Source organism: Rhopilema esculentum, chromosome 19 (assembly GCF_057945365.1).
Source record: "Rhopilema esculentum isolate cy_ngs chromosome 19, ASM5794536v1, whole genome shotgun sequence".
Taxonomy (NCBI): Eukaryota; Metazoa; Cnidaria; class Scyphozoa; order Rhizostomeae; family Rhizostomatidae; genus Rhopilema; species Rhopilema esculentum.
Window position 1 is genome coordinate 2,427,559 of NC_142833.1, and position 27,279 is coordinate 2,454,837.

The following is a 27,279-nucleotide window of genomic DNA, read 5'->3' on the forward strand; positions in this document are numbered from 1 at the left end:
CCTTATTTGCTGTATCAGCTACACCAAATGTCACCTTCACTGCATTGGGGGAGACGTCCCGTCAGATAAATACCCGTTTTGGTGAGCATCTCCGCAATGTAGAGAAGAAAATACACCTTCAAGAATCAAGAAGAGAGGACCCAGATGCCACAGTCTCCATTCATCTCAACAAAGATGGCCATACACCAGCCAACATGAAAATCACTGGACTTTGCTACGCACCTCATAACAACATTCAACGGAAAGCCCTCGAAAAACGTTTTAAACTTGGTACTCTTATTCCTAATGGTCTTAATAAACAATTTTCGTTTTTTCCTAATCTAGCTGTTATTAATTTTTGCCTTATCTCATCTATACGCTTCCACCCCCTCACATATTTCCATCTCGTCTTACGTTCTACGTCGTATTCCTACTACGTTCCATAAAGTTAATCTTTCGATTCTACTGTTCTATTCTCTTCTTAGCCGTTTCTCTATCTATTCTTTTTTACCTGATGAAGAGTTATGCTCGAAACGTCATATCAAATATTCATTTATTGTACAAAGTCGTTTTTTTATTGTATCAAATTTTGTTCACCTTTTTTAGTAGCTTGTTCGAAAGTTTTACTTATCTATCGAATGTATTTAATATCTATCTTTTAAACATATAATTTTTTATCTACTGAGCACATGATATATTGAATCTATTTGAATTTTGTCCTACATAGATTCCTTTATGTTCTCATAATATTTGTTGCGTTTAAAGTGCTTTTTGCATTCCACATCCCATGAGTGCTATTACTGTGTTTCTCTAAGCAATAAATATTGTTGACTTTTGTTTAATTTATCATAATTTTGTGGGATTTAAGTTATTTGTTAAAGCATTGTTGGTTAAGTAGAGGAGTAATTATTGCAAAATTGGTCATCGGTATTTGTTTTTGTAGTTGTTTTTGTCAAACACCGAAGCAAACTTGTTTTGATGAAGTTAAAGACTTAATCGTTGTATTTCATTCAGAATTGCTTTACTGGTATTTTTTTTATTTTTAATAGAAAAGGAACTGTTTACTTGTCACTTTGTTCAACGTTTTAGAAACTTTTTCGGCTTAGTATTTCATCACTTCACGCTATTTTACGATGGTAGATTACGATTTACGATGGTAGATTACGATTTACGGTGGTAGATTACGATTTACGATGGAAGGTAACAATTTACGATGGAAGGTAACAATTAACGATGGAAGGTAACAATTAACGATGGTATTTTACAATTTACCAGGGTACTAGTTGTTAACGATTTTAAGATGAGTCTGAAAAAAACTTTTTTTCTTTAAATTTGTTTACAGAAGAAAACCGGTGTCTTTTCGAAATTAAACGCCTATAAAACACAAGGATAGTAAATGAGCGAAACTTTACGCTCTACATATAATTAAGTGATTAGTTAAGTCTCGTAGATGATTAAAGAAACATTTAACCCAGCCTTTACACTTCTAATTTCTAGATTTGCAAAAGTTCCAGCTTACAACCAAGTAGAAAATATTGATTTGTTCTGTGAACACCAGAAATTGCTGTACAGTGCAGAAGATATCATGAGCCAGTCATCAGATGAGTACGTAACTTTATATCATTCATTTTATAGAATAAGCGCAGAATAAATTTTTAATTTGCTTTTTTTAAATATTTCAAACAGAGTAACTTAGCAAAAATTAGGAAATCCAAAAAATGGAAGATATAGTTACTGTTACCCCCCCCCCCCTCATTATGTATGCTAATTTATGCTACTCCTATTTTGTGTATATTGTGTAATTTTGTAATGATGATTAAACAGTCTCAAGCCTCTGAACGAGTTGCATGCTATCGCTTTCGCTCTGAAACTGGTTATGACAACTTATGAGATTCTAATCTGTAACACCCCTTGATAACCATTGTACGTAAAGAAACTTTTAACACCCTCCAAGCCTAGCCCCTAGTATAATCATTCACTTTTATACAATTTTCTATAATGCTACCGGACCTATCATCACTTATTCGAGAAAGTGCATTTTTTTGGCTATGAAGACTTTATTCGCGTCAATGGATTCGTTCTAAAGTCAAGGCTACCTGCCAAGTACATAACACTTAAATGTCATGTCGGCTTTTATTGCGTTAATTGTGCGATAATACGAATTTTTCTTTATCTTGTTTATACTTGCTAAACAAATAATTCTATTTCACATTCGTTTTATTCTAAATTTCTAGAGAATATGTGCTTCTGTCTTCAAATGAGTGGAAAATACTCTCGACATATGCGAATTTTGATTTTGAAATTAAACTGACTCACAGGGTGGCTGAGGCAGGCCGGATCTTGGAACTTTCTCAAGGTAACAGCTCAAAATACGATGTGCCCAATTTGTATATGAGTTTTCATTCTTTGGCAATTTATGGTTGACACTAGAGGTGACGGCAACGAAAAATTTGTTTCTTGAACAATCATAATGTTGCATAATTTATTTGAATATAGAAATCTACAGTTTAACAGCTAGTTTGAGTCCCCACACTCCACGCCTTCGCACTCCACGCCTTCGCACTCGACGCCTTCGCACTCGACGCCCCCACATTCCGCACCCCCAACCCTCCACGCCCCAACACTCTATGCCTTTGCACTCCATGCCCCCACACTCTATGCCTTTGCACGCCACGCCCAACACTCCATGCCCCCCACACCCCCAGAATTCAGCATCCCCACAAATGCACACTCCCACGCCTCCAAGCTCTTGTTATTTTCTAATATTGATAACACCAAGGTTGCTGTTTTTTTAGAATGCTGCGAAAAGTGCCGGTCTCAAAGAATTTCGGAAGAGCAAGAGCTTAATTTGCAGTATTTCAGTGCACCAATTTACGTGCGAAAGGTTTTCCAGCTTGATCAAATGCAAGTCTTGATAGATGAAGAGAACAGTCCTGATTTAAACGAACCTTTAATCAACATTGAGGAGGATGTTCCCGACAAGGTCGAGCTTCTTTTTGATGTTTGTTTATTTAAAGACTTACATATGAGCTTCATTTTAACGAGCTTCTTTTTCGCAAGTTTCGTCTAGACAAGCTTCATTTTAACGAACTTCTTTTTCGCAAGCTTCATTTTCAGGAGATTCGCTTTCATGGGTTTTATTTTGATGAGCTCATTCATAACGATTTTTGTTTTAACGAGCTTTGTTTTAACGAGTTTTATTTTAACAATTTTCTTTCAACGAACTTCATTTTCAGTATATTCATTATCAACCATCATTATTTCTATTTTCGACATTATTTCAGAACAACTATAGATTTGAACTTGTTAAATTTATATCTGATTTGAAAGAGAGAAGTCATACAATTTTATTTTACTTCAGAAAACAGCCAAAAAATTTAAAAGGAGGCCATCTGAGGGAACACGAAAGAGCTCTAGGTAATATGCTTCAAATATGAATTTTATTGTTAAGTTCACAGAACCAAGTTGCGTTTCGTAAGGTGGGGGGGGGGGCTTGAAAAGGTACTCCTTTCAGGGGGAGGGCTTGAAAATGTACTCCCCCAACATGATATGAAATACGAAGTTTCCTTATTTCTAAATCCCCTTACATCCCTGGTCACTCTTTTGTCCAGATTTGTGAACTTATTCGATGCTGGTCACATTTTATTAATGTACTTCATTAATACAATAAAAAGTTTCTTCAACATCTGTTTGATAGCGCAATTTACTCTGTGTTGAAGCATTCAATCTAAATCATAAGGCATCGAATTTTTCCCGATAGGTATCGACTGCAGCGAGGCGAGTACATGTTCAAAGTAGATTCTAGCCAAACACTCAAGGATGTTAAAGTTCAGGTATGTATTGATGTTATTTGCTCGTACATTTTCTCTGTCCCATATAAATGTTTACACTAACCAATTACTAACTAACGAACTACTATACAACACTACGAAGACGATACTAGGAGGCGCAAAATATCATGACTTCCCTCTGATTTTTTAACCTAGGCCTAAACACAACTACTTAATGCTACTTATTTTACACAAGAAGGATTTTACAAAATAAAAGACAAATTAAATGTTTAACGAGAAAGAAAATTTTCAACAACTCTTCATTTGTTCATAGCTCGTACATTTTAACAGCCTATTCAATGCAAGCACGCTGTTCATTTATCAAAGGGTCGCATATCCCAACTTTATTAAAAATTCATTTTGCAATATTCTGTAACTCCAGAATGTGATATCTTAAAACGGCGTGAAAAAATTATAGGAATTATTTGTTAGCTAATTTCTATTTCATATTTTCGAAAGAAATTTTGTTCAGGGTGCTATGCTTTCTATTTTGAAAAATGAAACGACAAACAACGCAAAATTGATAAAGTATGATCTATCTATGTTTATTTAATGTTAACCATGATCTTTATCATCAAGCATGTAACAAAATATCCCCTGATCCTAGTATTTCTATGCATCTATGTGTTATAAATATTTTACAATTTTGTCATTTTTTAATTAATAAAAACATTTTGATCAGTTCGAACAAATCTAGTGAATTTCCTCTTTTCTTTCTACAGCTGATCCCTGTGTTCTCAGTCCTACCATGTGACCAGCACTTAAGCCTGCTCAATGGTACTCAATTAGACGACGACTCGAAGTCGCTCTGTGACCTTGGTATTCTTCCTGGATCCGTCTTGCTCCTTCGGGTACGTTCTTCAAAGCTCATCTTTCCTGCACATTTGCATTTGCCCGCCTTTTCGAAAAAAGAAAGCTGCGCCATTAGTTCTTCAGCGTTGTATCTTCAAAAACAAGATCATCAGCTCAATTTTTATAGCTTTTGTAAAACGTTTTTTAAAAATATATGTATATATGTCATTCATTTTGTTAGCTTTAGCTGCTCATTTTTCTTCGAATATAGGTTGATGAACCAAGTCAAGAGGTTCCAGTTCTCGAAGAAACTAACTCAAACAGTAAGATCAATTACATTTTTCCTTACCGGGAGTATGCCGTTAGAATATGAAATTTCAGAATAATGCCTCAAATGGAATTTTAACAAGCTAGAGTAAGGGTTCTTGAACGAATGGCCAGCCATTAAAGTTTTGAAAACAGAAAGAGGGTATTCCTACGGTGGAATTTGCTGAGATTTCTACCAAACTGTCCTAAATTGACTAATTTTACTAATTATCAGAACTTTGACTTATTAGAACTAATAGTAGGTATTAGACAGGTTTTATAACAGTGATCGGTGAAATTTTGAGCGGTGGAATTTTTACAACGGTGAACGGTGAAATTTTGAGCGATGGAATTTTAACAACGGTGAACGGTGAAATTTTGAGCGGTGGAATTTTAACAACGGTGAACGGTGAAATTTTGAGCGGTGGAATTTTAACAACGGTGAACGGTGAAATTTTGAGCGGTGGAATTTTTACAACGGTGAACGGTGAATTTTGAGCGGTGGAATTTCAACAACGGTGAACGGTGAAATTTTGAGCGGTGAAATTTTTACAACGGTGAACGGTGAAATTTTAAGCAAAAGTTCCTGGCAAGTTCATTTCGTTAGTAAAAAGAATCTGATGCTTTGTGAGTAATCAGATGCGTTCTGTATGACCATGGACGACTCAATAAGAGACTATAGAACTTTCAAAATATTACGTGAACAGTTTGCCAATGACTGAATAGTTTGCCCAAAAATGAGCAAGGTTACACAGGGTATATTAACGTAAGGCTAATACGATAAGAAAGCAGGTCCTGGAAACTTTAACTCGTTTGTTTTCGATTTCCACATGTGCTTTAAAATTCAATCTGACTAGTTTAAAATCACTACATGAAAGATGAGATCTCACTTGGGTGAGCTGAATTTTTCCATATAAACGCTGGAAGGTCGGATGAAGCTGGAAGGTATAATGAAATTTTCATAAACACGCCGTCGAATTTCGTCCCACTTGTCAGCACACAGGCTGGAAGGTGGGAAGATTTTCTCCATTTATAGCTGAAAGGCGGGATGGAATCCGCATTTAGATATTCGGTAATTTCATCCCACCTGCAAGATGATTGGCTGAAATTTGGGATAAATATTCCCGATGTAAACAGGCCCTAAGTGCCATGGTCATAAGCATTGTATTCTTTTATGCTCAAATCTGATTTTTATTTTTTTTATCAGTTTTGTTCATGTTGAAGATTAATAAGTGACGTCGTTTTGTGTTTTACAGATCAACGGAAACTCGAGGAGGGTTTTAAAGGTACGCAGACCCGAAATCTTAAAGCAGATTTTTTTATTTCGAAGTCGATTTTTATCAAATCAAGGCCATCACAGAGCAGTTATGAAATTCGATCATCCCTCGCTTTTATGTTTTTATTGATGCCTGGATATAAATTTTATCTGAAGCAGCCAAAGTATTTGAAGCCATATTAATACCTGTTACCTAGCATTTTGACGCTCGTTTCCAGTCCACCTGCGCAGATCAGTTTACCTTGGAAACACCGGTGAGACAGAAAGAAGCAAAGTAAAAAACTAGCCACTCTTCCATATTCTGCTTGTGGCCAAGGGTTAGTTTCTTCACTAACATGCACCTCCCTACTGTATAGGTCCTATACGGATGCACTTTTATTTTTATATTTGAGAAAAAACTTTTTTGACTGCCTCATCGTCAAAATTACCCCCTCCCCCTCCAACCATTTTCATCATCCAAGCCCCGTATTCTATAAACTTGATTCCTGACAATTCTTCTCTTCCAGGGACTGGCCTATATGGAAGTTTTCAGCAAATTTAGACTGTATCCATGGCAGGCAAGAGGCCAAACATGGAACTAGTTGGACTTCAAGCTTTTGAAGGCGATCCTCGTAAAGTATTCTGGAGAATATATGAAGTATTATTTAGTGCTATGGTATTGATCAAAACTATAACAGCAGGGCTTAATGCCTGCGATTACGGTCTTTTGGTGATCAGGAATTCGACAGAGGCTGACTATTCATCATATCTGTACAGATGTTACCTTATTATAGTTCTGTATTTCTATGAAATATATTGTCCATCCAGCAACATCTTGTCGTTTCAGAAATCATAAAAACCTTTTATATGTATATGTCTCTACATATTTATTTAACTATACGTGATTAGGTAAGTATTGCTTATAGTAGTTGCAACTGTACTAAAAGCTCACAGAAAGTGTTGTATTGAAAACTTTCTACACAAATCCTGAAAACAGGGAGACATTCTAAACTAAACATCGAATGTTACTTCATTAATAAAGCTATGCCCATTGACTGCGCCTCTTTCGCGCAAGAGATTGAGCAAAGCTGTATTTTACATGAAGTAAGTACTATGTTTTCCCGTTACCAGTTGCCAAGAACAGATATTTTGAATTGGCGAATTTTGAATATTTTGAAGTGAAAAATTTTCTGATAATCTTAGAGAGAAAATGTTGTGACTCAGTGTGAAATTAGACTGTTCTCCGGCAATTTTTTCCACTTAAAGGACAAGGCAGATAATTGTGCGAAGAAAATATTGGTTGCTAACATAGATGGGTGTCAGGGGGATGCCCCTTGAAGACTTTCATAAGCCGTGCCTTCTGAAACACCAGGAAAAGCTGTTTTTATCAAGATTGCTTTTATCGTGAACGCAATGCTATGAAAAAGGAATCTTACGATTCAGAAATAGGACGTGGTATGTTTTTAACATCAGATTATTGTTCGAGGAGTAGTTACCATCCTTTTGCCCCCTTTCTACCATTTTCAAAAAATTGTTTTTTCCTTTTCTGTTAAAATAGGCATAAGTCTTGTAGCCTCGGGGGAGGAAGATGTTTTTGGGAAATTTGAATAAAACTTTAAGAGTTTTAATCAAGGACTAAAATTGGACACCTCAACTCAATTTAGAATGGAATTTCATGAATAAGTTATAATGGAAATCAGTTGAATGGAATGTCCGGATTATAAGCAAGGAAAAATCGAGTCTGGGGTGTGTTAAATTATGTGACGTCATGTGACGTCAAAGTTGTGAGACTTGCGTCGTGTTTTGTGACTCTGTACTGCTCACAGAATTAATGTGTTGGAAGCCTCGGTCGAGCGAGAGGCCTGGACGTCATCGTGGTGGTTGAAACTTGCGTATGATTTTACGGAAAAACCGGAAGAAAACACAACAAGAAATGAATTACAAAATCATAAAACCGCTTTCAGGAAAATCAATTCTAGCCTAACAGGCAATGTTACTATACATCAGATAGTCACTTTTAAATAACCACTGATAATCCAGCGTCTCCATTTTATTGGTTCTGTCGGTGCTGCCAACATTTAGGGGCAGTTTCTTTACTTAGCAAGCGAAGTTTATGGTTTTGTATCTACCAGAAAATCTATTTTAATTCAATTTGACGTCAAGAGATTTAACCAGCCTAGAAATATTCCAGATGGGGTTATTGATAACCAGGTGGGATTAAATTAATTCACCTTTCCATTGTTCAGATTAAAACGCACAGTGTTCAGTTGTCAAAGTGGCTCAGCATTGAATTCACTTCTTGTTGGTACATTCTTTTGTTTAATAAGAGACCAATCCCTAAGTTGACCAAAAAAATTTAAGAAACTGTCGTACTGATCACCCACAACCAGTGGCGTAATGCAGTTTAGGGCACATTAAATCGATAATTAAGAGCCCCCGACCAAAAGGGCCCCCGACCAAAAGGGCCCCCGACCAAAAGGGCCCCCAAGCTATTTTTATGTCCATGTTTTTTAAGATTTCGGTCAAGTTCACGTCTTTTTTAAACCATTTTTAAAGTTTTTCATCTGAAGCTTCTATAGCTCTGCTTATCTCTTTTGCATCTTGCTGTTGTGTTTGACATGATCTTGCAGTCCCTAGGTAGGGGACTCGTCTCAGTTTTCTCCTTAGGGCCCCAGATGCCTCCATAACGCCACTGCCCACAACCTTGATCAACTACACAAATATCCTTCTTTTAAGTGATGGAAATGATTCTTTTCGAGGATCAGGCACCTATTTTCTGTTTAATTGACATAGGTAAATAGAAAGAAGAGCTCCTTGTGACTCATCAGATACTTATTAGGTGTTCTATTCCATGTCATATCATGTGACGTTTTTGTGTTTCGAAAAAGTAGCTTTTAGTATTTACGAAACCTTGAAACAGAAAAATTAAAAACTTTGTGCTAATCCAGAGCACAGTTTCTTATAAACAAATTGACTGTAGTTGCTAAATTTGCTAAATTGTACGCAGTATGTTTGTATCAAGAAATATTGCTTATTCGGTATTTTTAAGTATTTCTTGTTTGCACTTTCGGTAATGCGCTTTTTTTCCTGTTTTCGTTTGTGAATCCCTTTCAGGAAATCGAAACAGCAATACTAAATAGGTCAGGCCATCTGCCTGCCAAAATTCGAAGCAACGTCATATGACGTTGATGCGGGGGTTGTTTACCTGGGACGTAAATGTTCAAAGGGAAAATTTTATATCACTTAGGGCCCGTTTACATGGAGGCGTGTTTCCCGGCAAGGCGGGTTAATTTACTGCCAGTGTTTACATGTAGCCGGGAAACTCGGGCAGGCTGGATAAAATTTCTGCAAAATAATTAAGTTATATGCGTTTGATGCCGTTCAAAGGCGGGAAAGGAAAGTTCGTATCTGGGTGGTTTCAACAAACATTTTCAAGAATTTTTAGACCGATTTTAATGATAAACTTCTATTTTTGGCTGCTGTTATTTCATCTGCAAGGAATTTGTGCTCTTGTTTTGTTTTACGGGGTGATATTATGTTAAAAAGCCTTTTGCTGAAAAGAAACAGGATCATTAGAAAACTCAAGATACACAAAACGCGAGATTGTCGAGAAAAGAACTCTGCACGTGGTAAGACATGTCAGGCCATTTTATCCGCTTTTACACGAGTTGGCCGGGAAACCCAGCTGAGCGAGATCCCTCCTCTGTCTGCCGGGATCTCGGCTGGCCGAGCTTTCCGGCTGTCCATGTAACCGCCATATTTCAAAAAATACTTTTTGGGTGGCTAAAGCCCCCCGGTATCTCGGTCCTTGCTTGTAGCCACTCCAGATTTCTACTTACAAAATGACTTTCAACTGGCAAAAAGTTTGACAAAATTTCAGTGACCAAAGTTCCGAATTTAGTCAAAATATGCCATTGCTTTGCATTATTACATCAAAAGGCCTTGGATAAAGAATACATCAACAGCTCTTGGCACTTTTATAGGGTCTGCAACTTATCGATGGATAATCTATGTAAGGCCATTTTTCTGGGAATAAATGCTTGATGAATTGTCTCATCATTTCCCCCTCCGAACCCTCCCAAATACCAATAGGAAATTGTTCATTAACTGGAAAACTATATCAAAGGGCTAGCTCACACCACAATACAAAGCTAGTTATTTGCCTGTCCACTTGAGGGAAGCTAAGCACCCTCTTCCCTCCCTAGGATGATTTCTCCGAATTTCAACACCATCATGTGCATCTTGCAAAAAATGGGGAGGGCTTTCCCGACGCTGAAGGCCTCCTCCTTTGTACCGCCATTTCTGATTCTTTGCCTTCTCGTAAAGCTCCCCATGGTATTCTTGCGCCTGAAATTTACGGGAATAAAATGCTTGGAATATTTCTTTCAGAAAATTATGTAGATCTATTCATTTTGCGTTGATTACGTAATTGTCACATAACTAAAGCCCGGAAACGAGGCCGGCTATTTTCTATTATCATGAAACAATGAATGGCGGATTAATGTTGTTTTGGTGAAGTTAGGCCGAAACTACGAGAATGGATTTTGGCGATTGTGGGTTAAATACTGACCTTTGCTTTAACCGTCTGAATTGAAGGGCATTGATAACGGTTCTGAGCGCATTACAAAACCAGAGGTAAGATGACAAGCTCATCTTTAGAAGCTACAAGTTTGGTTGAGCCGATATCTAAAAGGACCGGCCCACTGGTATCTGCTATGGATGAAGTTGACAAATTGCAAGGACTTTTTCGCCAAGAGACCTCATACAAAAGCTCTTCTGATGACCTATTTAGTGAGGAGGATTGTGTTGGTTCCCATTGGTTTTCAAAACAAGAGGAGCTGGTAACTTGTTTACTTAAGATGAAAGACCTAATGGAAGAGGCTGAATTAGAAAGCATGCGTCTGAAGGAGGAGAAGAAAATGTTAACAAAAAGAATTGGGGAGTCGTTGGTAACGGTCAACTCGGAGATGGACGCTCTTAAAAAGCAATTACGTGACCAAGATATGATGTTAAAAGAATTAGGAGCAACGCCAATGTCTTATTCAGGTCATGAAGCTGTAAAATCGCCAGATTATAAATCAGGATTGTCTGTTCTAGTCGCAGAGCAAACCGAACAAATCATTTCTCTTCAGAAGAAACTTTTGACCTACGAACAAGAAAACAGCGATTTACGAAAGCGCATTTATTCTGGTAAGATACGATTATATAGTCTACAATTTTTAATCTAGAGTGAACTTTAATCGTTATAGTTTTTGGCTTTGTTTTTATCATGCCGCGAATTCATTAGTAGGTTAACGAAAACATACAATGAGAATTCAAAATCCTTTGAATTTTCTTCAGTAGTAGAGAATCGCGGAGATTTTATCACGTCCCAGGTAAATCAGCGTGTGAAATAATAATAGTTCGGCGAGAGTATGTTTCATTTAATTATTAACTGTTTGATTTGTTCGACTCTATCGTGCACTGTGTGAAACCGTGATTATGCAACAGAGAAAATTATTATATATCATACTATTTTTAGGATAAAAGTTTTAAAGTTATCATCTTATTTGACTTGCATCTTTTTAATTAGATTAGTTAAGTTTGGATTCTTAAATAGAAATTTATCCTTATTAAATGGTTTCCAAGTTTTAATCCTTGTTAACATTTAAAAGGTTTTTATAGAATAGGAATGTATTTATTGATCTCTAAACTTCGCATTCAGGATATAGTGTGTAATAATGGATCAGTGTCAAGTCCAGACTTAGAGGGACACATTGTGTTTCAACAACCACATATTGGTTTAGGCTTTCTGTCTCACACTGTTAAAAGATTTTCCCACTGTTTTATCTGCAAAATTGCTAAATTTGCCATTTCACAAATCCTACTATATACTGAGTGTTATATGAGGCTTATTATTAAGAAAGGGCAAAATTTCCTTAGAGAGTTTTTTTGATGTTTGTAGTTGGCTACTAGACAAATCGACAGATATCCGGTCTTAGTGAAGTTGAAAGTAAGGTAGAAAGCAAGTTATGTCATAAAAATGAGAAACAGACAGTTGAGTTTGGATGGAAAGAAGTTTGGCAATGCCTTGCATTTTCCAGGAATATGTGTTATAAGCAGCCTAAATGGCTATGATTGTGACAATGACAAGACACTTTAAAAGATGAATTGGGAGCAGATACCCTTTCTTGTAGCATAAATCAGATTGCAAGGAATACTGTTCAAATTCTAAAGACACTGATTCAGCCACAACCAGTAACTTGTTGCTTAAATATTTTTGCCAGTTTCTCTTTGATTCATTTACCATTATACCCTGAAGCAAAGGTTAGCTTTGTCATCCTAACAAATCTCATTGTAGTAGCTCTGCATATATTATCCACAGCAAATTTATTCCATGAATTTTTTCTTTCTTTAGTCATTAAGTTCAAATTCTTCAGCAAAGTAGGAAAAAAATTTCATAAGCAGTAATAATTAAAATTTGCAGCAGTTAAATGGAAGCATTCAATTTTTTTGCCTAGTGCATTTTCTTCTTGCAACTTTTAACCATTATATTTTACTTATTTTTCAAGGAAAAACATCTGATGATGTCAATTGTGACAATTGCAACCGACTCAGGGAGTATGCTGGTGGTTTGGAAATCAAGCTACAAAAGCACAAAGACATGCTGACAGGAAAAAGAAAGGAAATCAAGTCTTTGAAATCAGAGAAATTAGAGCTGTTAGATCAGATGAAACAGCTCTATGGCACACTTGAAGATAAAGAAAAAGAGCTACGTGACTTCATAATCAATTATGAACAAAGAATGAAAGATGGCGAGGAAACAATCCGAGGGCTTATTGCAGACAAGAAAAGAGTGGAATCTGAGCGCTGGAATTTTCTGCAAAGAGCTACAGAAAGTTCAGAAAGATGTATAACATTGAAAACAGAGCTTGATAATCTTCAAGATCAATTAAAAGGTAAGGATGGAGAATTAAAGGCAAAAGATAAAGAATTACAGAAGTTAAGTCAGAGCAACACCCATGAAGAATCAATGGTGGAATTTTTCGGCCTTTTTGGGAGGCAGACATCTGGAACATCAAGGGTAATTTACATTATTTTTTTATTGTTGTTCTTATATTCAGAAGTTCCTGAAGAATGTTTACAATGCAGGAATGCCAGTCACCCAACATGAGTGGAATGTTACCCAGAGCATACATTACACAAGAAAACCCTTTTTGCAGGCAATCAACACCTGATCTAGAAAATATTATGTTGCACTTTTTCTTGGCTGGCCCTTCAATAACAAAGGTTGCTAGTTTCACCCCCCCTCCCCCCACTTTCAATTGTTTTGTCTATTGCCAGGCAGTAATTTCAACTTTTCATACTTCTGGCTGGTAGCTATTAATGTTTTATGATATTTCTTCATACATTCAACAAAATTACAGGTAAATAATTTTAGAAGCCTTCTGAATAATAAGCTTCAGTTTTTTCTGCAGCTTATACCCTAAATGCTTGGTATCAAAATTTTAACCTTGAAGATTATTTTTGCTATTTCAATTCATTGCCCTACTTTTGACAAAGCTTTGTGTTGGTATTTTGCTAAAGACTAGAAAATTTCCTGTTATTCTTTCCATTTGCATGACCCATTGTGTTTTGACAAAGGCATGTTTACTTTTCATTCATAAGCAAAAGCACAAAATAGATCTATGATATTTTTGAAGTTCCTGCTTTTTCACCATATTTTATTATACGCTTTTTCAGTCAACAATGGTAGCTGATTTTTAACCACACAAATCCTTCACAACAATTAATATTTTGCAGATTTGAATAACCTAGCCTCATTGAGAACTAGTTAAACACTCATTTTAAAGTAAGCATTGTATTTGGATGCAAACAGGGCCACCAGTAAGACCTGCCTATATCAAACAAATATCCCATCCACCTTCAATAATTTATCACTTTTACTAACAGAAATCTTTAAGCTTGGAGTGTTAAGGCACATCACCAAGCAGTCAAAACTATTTATACCTGCTAGTATCATGACATAAACAGATTAATAATTTTGTAAAGTAACTGAGCAAGCTTTCTGTTAATTAGTAAGAGAGAATTCTCCAGGATTCAACTGCAAACACCTTAGCAGCAGTTCTTAAGATAATATTATTCGGCGATAAAAATTTCAAACTTTTGATGTTGCATGAGTAGTCTTGATTGTGAAGGTGTTTTATTGAAATGGGCTGATTCACAGATCAGGCAAATGATCAACAACTTTTGTGGGTTCTGAATCAGCTGGGACTTTGATAGCACTGTGAAAAGAATTATTTAGCCACATGTCAAGCTCCATATGCATATCAAAACTTTATGTGGAGTCATTTTATTTCAGGTGTTTTACTTAAAATGTCACGTGAAATAGAGGATTTCTGGACTTGCTGTCAGAAGGTTTTCTGGTTGCACCATTCAAAAAATCAGGAAAACCCTGATTTAAAATGTCAACATTAGAGGCTTTTGAAATTCAAGAGGCTGCCCAAGCAGTGTAAAAACATAAAAAAACTGTTGTGAAATGGGAATCCCAGATGTTTTGATGCAATTGTCTTAGAGGCAAACAAAAAGTATCATCTTTATACAGACATTTGCAAGAAATCCAGTAGTTATTTTTGTTGAAGAAATCTGCGATGTGGTATATTATAATTATGATTTTAAATTTAAGAAAGTTGCAAGAAGTTCATGTTAAGTTACAGAAGCTTAAGATTTTTTCTGACAGATATGTTGCTGGGGTTCCAGCTTGCCTCACCTCTACTACAGCCCCGCACAGGAATCTGGTTTTGTTGGGGCGACGAACGACCAGTGATCTTCCAATTTGTGGGGCAACCCTACCTCCTGGAGTCAAAGAACACGATTAATAATGATTTCGTTCCATGCATATGTTCTTTGTTTCCAGGACTGGGGGTTGCTTCGCTCATTAAAATACTTTCTCTTGTTCGTCTCCCAAACAATGTAACTAAAAGGGCGATCAGTTTAAATTTTGAGTAGTAAGAAAAAAAGGGACAAGAGCGAAGAGATCGGAGTGACTAAGTGTTTAATGGTCCAGAGTGATTTTTAGCCTTCTCTCTCAAGATTTCATCATTGCTCACTTTGAGCTTGTTGTTTCAGCCAATTTTTTTCTCTTTTAGAGTTACATAACATCTGATACAGAAGAAACGACAACGAATTTATCCTCAGTTTATCAAAATCAAGAATCCATTGAGCAGAATGTGTTGTCGCATGAATCTTCCATCAGAAGGCCACAGCAGCTGACGATAGATACAAATCTAGGTAACTCAGATCTCTACCCAGATCTCTGTGGGACTAAAGCTCCCCTCACGCAATCACTTGTCCAATGTTAATTTGGTGCAGCCTGCAATTATCTGCCAACATTTTCTTAAACCTTGAGCAAAGCAAGCCGTCAATTTCCCTCTTAGTTCTTTTTTGCTTTGTTTCGTATCAGTTGGGTTTTGATTTTTATACTTATGAGCGGGCCTCAGTGGCAAAGTATGAATATTCAAGTTATCCAGGTAGTTCACTGTCCCAAAAACAAGTCTTTCAGTCTTGAAGATTCGTCTTGGGAACATATTTTTGTAATTTCTAACGCTGTTCACATACATACCTGCTGACATGTAGAAGATGAGAGACCATAAAGTCCCTTCATGTTGAAGTGCCTTGTGATTTATTTCTTGTCAGTCGAGTTCTCGATTGAGTGATGTCTCCAGTTATTGTTCAGTAACATAACATAAATGATATTTGATGGTCCAAAATGATGGTCCACAATTTTTGTCAACAACTTATGAGAGCCCTTTCAGCCGTCCTATAAACTGAACAAAACTTTTTTATGCTGAGGTTCCGCAAGACTCCTATATAGGTCCTTAAAAATAGTCAGAAAAGTAAATGTTGACCGTGAAATAATAACGTGAATTTTTGGAATATGTTAAGCCATTTTTTCGTAAAGCATGTCAATGCTACCCTCTCACGATAGATTCCATGTTTTGCCATCTGATGATACTTGAAAAATAACGATCAATGTAAGTAAATTGTACCAGGAAAAGTTTACTTACATTGATCGTTATTATAGCATTATATTGTACCGAACGCAATCTAGTATATTGATGATACTTGAGTCAAGGAAACAAAATTGCCTTGTTATTTCGTTAATTGCAAAAGTTTTAAGCAGAAATTTTCACAGTTCTATTCAACAGTGATTAAACCTTTCTAAGGAATAATCACCTTTTTCTGTTTAAAAGAACCATAAAGTTCTTGCAAAAGACTTTCCATGTAGGTGCTTGAATAATTCCTTCCCCACTAATGTTTATGTATAACTCTCAAGTTGTCATTTGATTCTAGTTTGATCTGGTTCCATAACAAACTTACTGAATACTATCTTTGGTCGAAATGACTAACAGAACAGAAGCAAACAGTAAATGCAAAGCAGAACGGAAACAAAATCTTGTCCGCCTTGGTTGGTCCTTAGGCTTAATCAGCTTTAAAGATGATAACAAAATAATATCTTAATCAGATATAAAGATGATTAAGTAATTGATGATAACAAATGTAAGGCAACGTTTGCAATGGAAATTTAACTTGTTTATGGAAGCATACTATATAGGGTGTAGTATTGCTCATTTTTTTATTTCAGGTCAAGATGACCCCATCCTCGCTTGTTCCACACCTGTGGCGCCCTCAGGTTCTGACACGCAGTACCTATCGCTTGGGACACCTGACATGGCGCGCGAGGAAACCACCTCTTCCAAAGAACGCGTGAACAGTTCGTCGTTCTCTTATGAAAATTTCGAGCTACGCGCGGACAAGCGTTCAGCCTCTTCAGAGCTACCACGGCCTGATGAAAGAAAATCACCTGTTGTCCGTCGTGCATCGTCGTTTAAACGTAAAGAAACGCCGCACCGGTCTCAGTCTCAAAGATACGAAAAGTTCAAGCGAATAGAATCACCAAAATCACACAGCAACGATGAAGGAAAACCTAAAGAACCGGTTGTCTCGAATGGTGCGGTTGTGCGGAGACAAAGCTCAACAAATAGGAGGCCTAGAACCTTTCATCCAGATCTCTTTGACAGTATTCAAAGTACTACAGTGCCAGTGTCACCAGCAGAAGAGGTCAAACCAGAGTTCCGAACACCGCAACTGCGCGAGCCAAGATCGCCGCGCCGCAAGACACTTGGCGGAACACTTTCACGAATGTTTGGTAGAGACAAAGATAAAGGCAGGGATGAATTAGGTATAGATCTTTAAGCGTTATTACTCCAATTTGTTTTACCAAAAACTTTAACTCTTAAGCATTTGTGATTTCTCTGTGGAAGCTATGGTATTTTTTACTAATCTATTTTTACTAATTTTTTACTGAGATTTTTGTCAAGCATTAACATGGATGTATGACATGCAGTCATAGCACATAATATTCTCAACGTTCTGACAAGTCTGATTTTCAGGAAGATATTCTAGCCCCCTCTTGCCGGTAGGCCATCTCATTCGTCAGAAAATTTCTGGCACCATAACTGTACTGTACCTTTTCCATCCATACTCTAACGTTTGTTTTTGTTTTTAGGCTCCGGGTCGAGATCCCCCGAAGAAGAATGCTACGATAAATGGCATGTATGGGACTCACTTCAGCGTACCCCTGTACCGCTGTGGAAATCACGTGATGTTGTTGTTTGGCTCGAAATTGAATGTTGTATGCCGATGTATGCAAAATCCTGTGCGAAGAACATAAAAAACGGGAAAATGTTACTGCAGTTATCGGACCAGGATTTGGCTGCTGCGCTTGGTGTTACGAATGCAATGCACAAGCTAAAAGTCAGAATGGCCTTAGATGCTTATAGATACCCTGAAAGGTAATGCCCAGAGTGTTTCAGTACTCCAACTATCCATTCGTGACGTTTTCTGTACTCTGCTCTAAGCATAACCTTAAGAAGCATTAAGAGCCTTAAGCAATGGTGCAAAATTATAGGGGTTTTAGAGGTAACTGCCTCACAAATTCGATATGACTCGGAAAACCTGCCCTTGAAAACTGTAGTTTGATCTCAGAAATGGAAAAGAAAAGTCTAATGAGACAAAAAGCATTACTGCGTTTGGTTCACTACCCAAAATAATAAATTTTCACCACTTGCTTATGTACTATGCATATGTGTGTTTGTTTCGCTCATTTTTTTAACCATTAGATGGATTCATCCTGACGAAATCCTTGCGGCTTAAAACAGTGCTTCCTGATTTCCATATACGACTTTAAACAGTGCTTCTTGAGTGACGTATATATGAATAACAACACATAAGAATGTACCAACCAACTACTTTCATGTCTTAAATTAGGGATGCAAAACTTTGTGAGAGAATGCTGAACTGTGCTTCTCTATCCAATTTTTTGTTCGATGCATTTCAAGTCATACTCTATCTTTATACATGATGTTTCTGCTTGTCATTCTTTTGGTCCTTTATCTAAATCACAATATATATAAATTATATAAGCAGTACATGCAAATCAGCCAGGTATTGGGTCTGAAATATTTTGCTAATTTTCTTGCTGATCTGAAATACACGTGTTTAAATGTGATGTAGCAGGAATATTTCTAATCCCCTTTTCGTGTCACGTGGCTTTGTTGATATTGTTTAATGAATAAAGTGGACGAATAATAAAATGTTTCTTTGGTAGCCTTTTTTAAAAGGTTGTAATATCGTGTTCTTAGCTTCATTATTAATTAAATTGAGAACACCATTTCTGAAACTTTCAGGCGAAACGTCAAGCTTTCCAAACTTGATCACATGTGGATTGCCTTCTCTTGGCTCAAGGATTGTGGCCTGTCTCAATATTCTGAGATCTTTGAGAAAAACCTGGTCGATGGCAGAATGCTAAGCACGTTCACAAAGAAGGAACTGGAAAAATTGTTTTCAATCACGAAGAAGTTTCACCAGGTAATGAAAAGATAACCAAAATGTTTTTTTGATTTGCTCTTCAGTCAACTTTATTGTTGTGAAAAAGTTACCTTTCGGAGTTTTAAATGATTGAGGTTTTATACGTCACACCAATCTAATCAACCCTCTTAAATTTTAAAGCACCGTTACTGGTTGAAATTCACTCCAAAATTATCATTCCAAAAAACGTTTTAGTCCAGCCCGTTAATTTGAGGTACACTGTACAGATACTACGCATTTGATAGCTCATTAATCAATCTTTTGTGGTGATACAGATACTGGTTATAAGGCAAAGCATCCTGCTTGTTTTCATGTTTTTATGTCATAATGACCTATTGTGCGAAACGACATACCACTGACCAGGCTTTTAGGATAAATTTTTCTAATTATGTTCATATCTCATTCCATGATGGTCTTAGCATGGCTTCCTTCATTCACGATTTGGGATAATTGTAGCCTTGGAAACCAAAGGCCTTTTGCCTTATGTACGGAGCCCTCCTCCATCTGGATGTTTCATGAAAGACATTTTTCAAGTCTCGAATCAATCCTTGGAAAAGTACTATTCTTATAATTTACATTGCGAGCCCCTTAGCAGACAACGGTGTGCGTTATAGAATGGCTGCATTTTTTTGTCATCTAGTAGAAGGACCGTTTATCTGTTTCTTTCTAGAATCACAGCAATAAAACGAATTTCGATAGCAAACCCACTTGTTATGAGTAGTTTAAATATTTCTATCATGGTCAAGTGTTCTGAATTGTGTACTCAATAACAGAAGAAGTGGTTGTGTTTGTTATTATACAGACCTCAAATTCATACAACGAGAAATGCGAAAACCTTGCCCTTAAAAGGCCGGACCAAGTGAATTGGCATTCTGGAAGCTTCTAAGGGGGATTGTCCCCAAAATATTTCTCCATGGGGTGCTTTCATACCCAAGACTGAGATACAACTTTTTGTTTCAGGGGGGGCCTGATGAATCAGTTTAACAACAGCCATATTTTACAAAATAAAAGTATTTTCCTTGTGCGACGTAAGTTTTTTTGGAGTGCCAAGGCCCCCCGTCCCCCCGGCATCTCAGTCTTTGCTCATACCCTTCTTAGTTGGGGCTATGCTTTGAACAAGGTAGAATGTATTTGAGCATCATCTGCTAACTAGCTAATAATTGGTACGGAATTCAACGATGACAATGCAATAAGCACCTCTCGGTTTACTTCTCGGTGAAACGACCCCCATCCAACCGGTAGCCTGTCTATTAAATAGCATCTCCACTTAGTCTGTTTTAACAAAAAACCACATAATAAGTAATTATTGCATTATAGGGTCTTCTTATTGGATCATTTAGGTGTCTCCTTTCGCACATATCAGTCCCAGATGTAAAAAAGAAAGACCAGTGTTTTTTATGCTTTTGCAACAGAATTATTTCCCAAGAAGCTGTTGTTTACCAGAGGTCGCGTGATGACCAGATGACAAGCTGCTACACTAATGAAACGAGGCCTGAATTGTACCACATATTTGCACTTCGCAAGAGGTTTTGCTGCCGCTTGATGAAAAGAACATTCTAGAATCTTCCAAAGCAAAACCAACATATATTATTGGTACCGTTAGACAGCCAGCCATTATTGTTTGAAAGAACATTATAAGTTCGAGGGCTAACTACATATTTTTGGGCTCATGTTGTTTTTTCAAATATATTTGAATTTTTCATTGATTTTTTGCTTTGTTAATCTTGAATTTTTCTGTCTCCCTAGATCAGCTTCTTGTGCGGTCTTCAACTTTTGAGGAAGATGAACTTTGATAAAGAGGTATTTTACACTTTTATACCTTCACTCCAAACAAACTCTTTTTCTCTCTGCAAGCTTTCCCCTTTTTAAAAAAGTTGGTTTTTTAGTTGAGATATAACAGCAACACCATTTATAATCTTTTGTTACTAAAAGTTTCTTGTATGTGAAAACTTGATTATAATCCTTATAATCACCTTGTAGCATGTCCACTTTTATTGAATGAAATCAACATTACTTGGAAAGGCATTGTCTTTGTGGTTCAAGTTCAGGTTCATCATATTTTGAATTCCATAAAATGTATTTCCACAAACCCTGAATAAAAATACAGCCAATTGAAAAGCAAACAATTATTATCACAATTCAATTTAATTCAATTTTACTCGTATACTACATAAGATGAGAACTATATTAAAACTGTAATATACACAACCCAAGAAAAGTATGGAATTATCTTACAATAAGATATTGAACACAAGTTATCATCGGGATATGAATGTACGGGGAATCATTTAAAAAAGGAACTCTCTCAGTAGGCTAGCTAATCGAGAAGAGAGGTAGCCTGCACGCAGACTCGACTTGTTTTCCCAGAGATAAATTTAATTGAATGGAAAATTATGGTTTGTCTCCGGAGAGAAACACTGAATTTTCCAATCAACTCAATTTCAAATCAACTCAATTTTCAATCAACTAGATTAATCTCTAGGAAACCAGTCGAGTCTGCGCGCAGGCTAGGAGAGAGGCCCCCTTGTACTTAAAGATATTTCGCCACTTCACAGATATAAAAGTAAACAATACCGAAAATTAATCTCCGCTTTCCGTAAGTGGGAAGTGGAAAAGAGTGTGAAAAATTTCGAAGATTTGTTGTCAATGTTTTTTGCAATAATAATAAATATAATAATAATCAATTTATTTAAAGTAGGCGGGTATAATATAGCTGTTTATGTACAATTTGTGTACAAGCTAATTTAGGTCTACTCTCCTAGCCTGCAAGCAGATATGACTTCAATTTACAACAAAATATATGTATATGCTTCTTACTTATTATTTTATGTTAATCTCTGGCCTATTACAACGCTAAATACCGTATGCAGATACAAGGATTTATAACCTCGTTTCAAAACCATTGTTGTTTTATGTGTGCAGTCAGTGTTTCACTAATTATCCGATTCTTGCAATCGGTCCTTACATAATACGGGTGCTGACCTTGGGATCTCACTGTACAAGACCAAAAGGGTTTTTAAAAGATCATAACAGTTAACAAATCTAAATCAAAGTTTGGAACAAAAAGTTTGACTTACAGTAGAAACCCGCATAAAAGAACCTGTTTTTATAAGAACATTGAGGCTGAAATTTAACCTTTAAAACCCCATTATCAAGAACCCCCATGAGGCTGCAATTTGGAAAGGTTCTTATATATATATGTAAGAAAAAGGGGTTTTAGAGTAAAACAGGTTGTGGTATGTTGCATTCTAATTGGACAATCTAACAACACAAATTCACTTGATTGGTTTGAAATTCAACATAAAAAAAACTGGTTTAAGTGTGTCCATTAGAATTCTTGCGGTGGAAAACATTGTTAATTTGTGCAAGGCCTGTACGTATATAAGAGCCTTGTTAAGAACCTTTTAGACTGAAATTTAGAATAGTAGCCTGTTAGTTAAGAACCTATTCAGGCTGCAAGAAAAAAATCTAGGTTCTTTATGCGGGTTTCTACTATATGAGTCCCTTTTTTGTCTTTTATTTAATATAAGATCTTCAGTTTATTTAATTCATGTAATAATGTTTTACAGCAGGGCACATAGTACGTCAGTTTATTCAAAGCTACTAAATGTATTTAACCTTGTTGAGTTGAATGTAAACGCATAAGATATCTTCCCCTATTTTAAAACGTGATACAGTGCTCGCCAGTCTATTGTCTTCTGTATATTTAAGAATTATTTATTTTAATTTATGGTTCATTCTTTTCTAAGGCCATGAATCTACGAAGAACAAACTGCGCCGATGCAAATATTGACATATTAGTATGGACCAATGAGAGGCTGGTCAAATGGGCATGCTCAGTGGACTTAAAGGTATCCTTTTAATTTAACAAGTGTTTCCTGTGGATTCTTGCAATTTTATGTATAACATAATGTTAGACAAAATGCCTTTGTCCCATTTGTTTTTTTGTTTTGAAGCAATCAACTCTCCCTTCGTAGGAGTACGCTGAGAACCTTCGCAACACCGGTGTGCATGGAGCATTGATTTCGTACGAAGAAACATTTACAGTAGACACTATGGCAAGCGCACTTGGGATTCAAATAGGAAAGAGCGCGATTTACCGACATTTTGTAACAGACTTTACTCCAATTCTAAAAGCAGCTAGGTGAGTATACGTCAGTTCCCTGCAGATAATGTAAACCCTATTAAACACAAAAAACCCATAAAATAAAACAAATTTTGTGATTGTAGGGATTGTATTTGCTCATAGCTCTTGTAAATAGCCCCCAAGTCTCAAAAGGGGTGAACAGTGACTGGAGGCTTCAACCAGCCTCTCATTGGTCCTATTAATTTTGTCATTATTTTCATCGGCGCAGTTTTTACTTCGGAGTTATCCATAAGTTATAGATAATACATAATGTTTAATAAACAGAAAATTGTACACTGGCAAGCACTGTTTCTCATTAAAAGCACGAAGAGGCATTATACTACACTTTTAACTTATTTCAATAGCGTTAAATATATTCAGTAAATTAGAATAGACTGATTTTCAAAATATATCTTGCCCAATCACTAAAATTTGACTCCTTTGTCGAAATTTTGTACAATCCTTTTTTAAGCCCCCCTCCCCCCTATCCAAGTAAATTTTTTATCCCACTGCACCCCTGTTTAGATCCCTGTTACAAAATATGTCTTTTGGTTTATTTCTGTATAATATAGAATTTGATGCTGATGATCTTTATACAGGGCCAAAGTGAAGGCAGACGATAAGCTGAAAAATGGAAAGCATAAAAGCTCTGGATTAAGTCGGTCGTTTAGTTTGCGTTGGTCGCGTCGAGAACGATCGAAAAGGCTCACGGTCAGTTACAGGCTCTTTTTCAACTTCTAGAACAGCGCTTACATTATTAAATTAGTCATTTCACAAGGTCGTAGCACTCTCTTTTTTTATATCATGGAAACCAACTATGTTGTTTATGGTTTAACCTAATAGTCGGAAAAGGATCCGAACTCTTGTTGAAAATAGGATACTAATAATCATGCATGTTTGTAATGTTTAGTGCTATCATGTGTTGACCGATTGTTTGTCTTCTTTTCAGTATAAAAGTGTAGGTTTCGAGAAGGTTAGGATTAAAGTTGGAATAAAGAAATAACACAAATGTCTATGCTTGCGAATCCTAATTACTACTAAATTTAGTCTGAAAATTTCAAACTTTTTATTGATTTGCACAACTTCTTTGATTGATAAAGTTTTGCAGAATTTTGTTTTTTATCTATTGTCTTGAAGATTTAGATTTTGTCTTGACTGCTAGTTGGCATTTTACTTACGTTACCATATTTCATGTTCTTTATTAGTCTTCGAGATCAACTGGTAACATAAATGGCAACTCGGAACCTCCAAAAGATGCAAACGATAGCCAGGATGGTAATGTTGAGCGCAAGGGAAGCAGGCAAGCCACATTGCTGTGATTCTTGTAAATATCTTTCGTGTCATGTCTCTTTCTAAGCTTGCATACGTATTCAAACGGGATTATACGTACTTACCCACAAGGGGGAGGGGGGCTTTAGAGCATAGGTGTGCTGCACAGGAATGAAGATATTGCTGTTTGGAGGCATGTTCATTGGAAACGAACTTCAAAGATGGGAGACATTGCCCCAAGTCCCACCGCATTTGCCAATCTCTATGACTGGATTCAAACTCTCTCAAACAAAAGAGGTTCAGCAAAGACAATACCATATACCCCCGACCGACTCAGCCCTACAATATCTATGTTATTTAATGCACTAATAACTAGTTAGTATTCTTGTATTTTCGAATGCACAGATAAGCTTTACAGATATAAACACGGAACAGGGGTTTTACTCTAAGATAACCGTAAATTTTACCGTTTTATGGTAACTAAAAGAGACTTCATGTAGATTATATGGGAACGAAAGCATTCCAGTCAAGTATCCCTTCAGTTTATTGATTTCCATTTGATAAAATAAATTTGTCAACTGCTTGTTTCTGAATTTCTGTTACTCGCAGCGGTGGTTTTAGGGACTTCAGGGCCTTGAGCCGAAATCATCTGTAATGCTCTCGCTCTCTACAAATTTTATTCTTTCTTTGGGTGCAAGCCTCTTCTGGCCTTCAAACGCACTGGACCTGGGGCCGTGCTCCTTGGTCCTACCTAAAACCGCCACTGTGTAGGTAGTTCATCGCCCCAAATTTATCTTTCGTTCCAAGTTCAAGTAAGCTCTTTTCGTATGGTCATTAGGTTGTAACATTTGGCTGTTTGTGAAACAAGATACTGTACAGAACTTTGAAACTTTCATCAAGCTTATAACTGAATGGTGGTATGGCGATTCGAAGGGTACATTGCCCCCTTTCCCTTGTGCAGGCTCTCTCTTTTTGCAGCTGTTTATGTGCGGTCGTTATCTATCGCCTTCGAGTAGAAAAAGGTCATAAGCGAATAAGTCAAGACATTCCATTCCCCCTTAAGCACACACCTACCCACTGTAGTCAATAAACGGATATCACTGCATATTATTTTGTACTATAGGCAGAGGCAAGGGTTATCAATATTCTTTTTTGGTTCCTTTTTAAACCAATTGTCTGCTCTATATTGAAACGTTTCCTGGTGCTTTTGAGACTAGTTTTAATTTTATGGGAGAAGAGTTAGGCATATGTTGTTTCCCGTTAGATTCTATCATATTAAAGTAATGGAAAAGGGGGAAATTTTGGAGCTTTCTGCTTCTGACGGCTGTATTTTTTTCAATGGCAGCACAAGCTCCTATGCAGTAAGGGGAATAAATGGGGGAAAGTTTTTCACCACACCCTTTTTCAAAGCCAGGGAAAGTAGCATTTTAACATTGTGTTATTTTCTCTAGATATATGTGAAAGGAAATTAACCTACCATTTTCTAGTTCCCTTTTACCAAGTTTAAGAATAATTTTGGATACTAATTTGGCCTATCCCCCTTCAACCATACCCCCCTTCTTTGAATCCAATATGAGAATTGACCCTAGCTGAAACAATTATGATCCATCCGGAAGAGTTTCTATTGGATATTAATGCAGAATTGACAATAAACTGCTAGCCCAATAGCCAGTTTTTATCAAAAAGGACCGAACTTTTATATTGATGACTTTGTTTGAAAATTTAACTGTATCTTGTTGTGGAGATTTAACCTTAATACTACCATAGAGACCTGGATAAGCATGTCAAGTTTTGATATAGTTGAAAATAACTGAATTCAACTAAACCCTATTAATAGTAACATTTCCATGCAGTGGCGTACCCAGGGCTGTAGCAGTGGGGCGGGGTCTAGGGCGCAGCCCCCAGAAATTTTTTGGACCACGCCCTTCAAACACTCGCAAATGCGGGGGAACGCCCTTTTTGCAAAAATTTTCCCCATTATTTGATCCATTTCAGCTATGGTAAATAGCAAAGTATTTTACAATTGTTATTGACACAAGCATACAGTATACTCCCCCCCCTCCCCAATGAGTTTTACATCGTTTTTGGACAAATCTCGAGGACCATATTTTAGGAAAGTGGGGGGTCCGGACCCCCTTTTCTCCCCCCTTGGGTACGCCACTGTTTACATGTCCTACACATTTGCATAAATGGGTAATATATTATTTACATATGTAGCTATTCATACAACTTTTTAAAGAGTTTAGAGGAAACTGTTAGCTATTATTTATTAGGATAATTTTAGCAATAGAATATTTGTAATTTATGTTTTTGATGGTTTAGCATTGAACATAACTCTGGTTGCCGCTTGAAATATCTCTTGTGCCCTTGTCTTCAATGGAAATTTTTTGGAAATAATTTGCAAAATCTTTTGGAAATGGTTTTGTTGCTGGAAAAGAAAAAAAGAAAAAGAAAGAAAAAAAGTTGGAAAAAACTAATTATTCTTGATAGTTATGATAGTGATTGGTGAAGTTAAAGAAGGCGATGACCTCAGGGTCATAATGACAATTACGATCAAAACATCATACTTTGAGAGCCTCTTGTCTTTTTGCGTAAGTCTTACATAATTTCGTTGCTTTTCAAGTCATACAGTGTAAGCTGAAAGTCTTATGTTTTTTATCCACTTACAAAGTTTTTTTAATTCATTTTTTTTAAATAACATGAAACATTCAAATTCACACGCGTTATTCTTCTTATTTTGACAAAATATTGAAATTTGAAAGTGAAAAACGCTTGTCATTATAATTTTGCAAAGCAGAAGTTTTGCCATTGTT

At 36.5% G+C, this 27,279-nt stretch overlaps 2 protein-coding genes across 2 annotated transcripts in view; both read left to right on the forward strand.

Moving 5' to 3' along the window:
• Positions 1–6,993, forward strand: part of LOC135688412 (ubiquitin carboxyl-terminal hydrolase 48) — a 45,701-nt gene extending 38,708 nt beyond the window's left edge. Inside the window, exons 24-32 of the mRNA XM_089114131.1 lie at positions 1,477–1,584; positions 2,214–2,335; positions 2,775–2,962; positions 3,341–3,396; positions 3,740–3,812; positions 4,532–4,660; positions 4,873–4,924; positions 6,164–6,193; positions 6,690–6,993. Coding sequence (XP_088970257.1) covers positions 1,477–1,584; positions 2,214–2,335; positions 2,775–2,962; positions 3,341–3,396; positions 3,740–3,812; positions 4,532–4,660; positions 4,873–4,924; positions 6,164–6,193; positions 6,690–6,724 — 793 coding nt within the window. The 3' untranslated portion in view covers positions 6,725–6,993. The remainder of the gene's footprint in view (positions 1–1,476; positions 1,585–2,213; positions 2,336–2,774; positions 2,963–3,340; positions 3,397–3,739; positions 3,813–4,531; positions 4,661–4,872; positions 4,925–6,163; positions 6,194–6,689) is intronic.
• A 3,228-nt stretch (positions 6,994–10,221) lies between these two features.
• On the forward strand, positions 10,222–26,811 carry LOC135688414 (kazrin). The gene is made up of 11 exons (XM_065205255.2): positions 10,222–11,352; positions 12,714–13,225; positions 15,291–15,432; positions 16,787–17,383; positions 17,711–17,996; positions 18,891–19,071; positions 20,818–20,871; positions 22,821–22,922; positions 23,049–23,215; positions 23,797–23,908; positions 24,403–26,811. The coding sequence occupies exons 1-11, from the start codon at positions 10,803–10,805 to the stop codon at positions 24,514–24,516; spliced, it is 2,817 nt and encodes a 938-aa protein (XP_065061327.2). The 5' UTR covers positions 10,222–10,802; the 3' UTR covers positions 24,517–26,811.
• Positions 26,812–27,279: the final 468 nt, after the last annotated feature.

Bases quoted from the DNA above. Each gene is read 5' to 3' on its own strand.
- LOC135688414 (XM_065205255.2), top strand. From the start codon at position 10,803: ATGACAAGCTCATCTTTAGAAGCTACAAGTTTGGTTGAGCCGATATCT. The intron at 11,353-12,713 runs GTAAGATACGAT...TTATTTTTCAAG, and splicing joins ACGAAAGCGCATTTATTCTG to GAAAAACATCTGATGATGTC. The intron at 22,923-23,048 runs GTATCCTTTTAA...CTCCCTTCGTAG, and splicing joins CATGCTCAGTGGACTTAAAG to GAGTACGCTGAGAACCTTCG.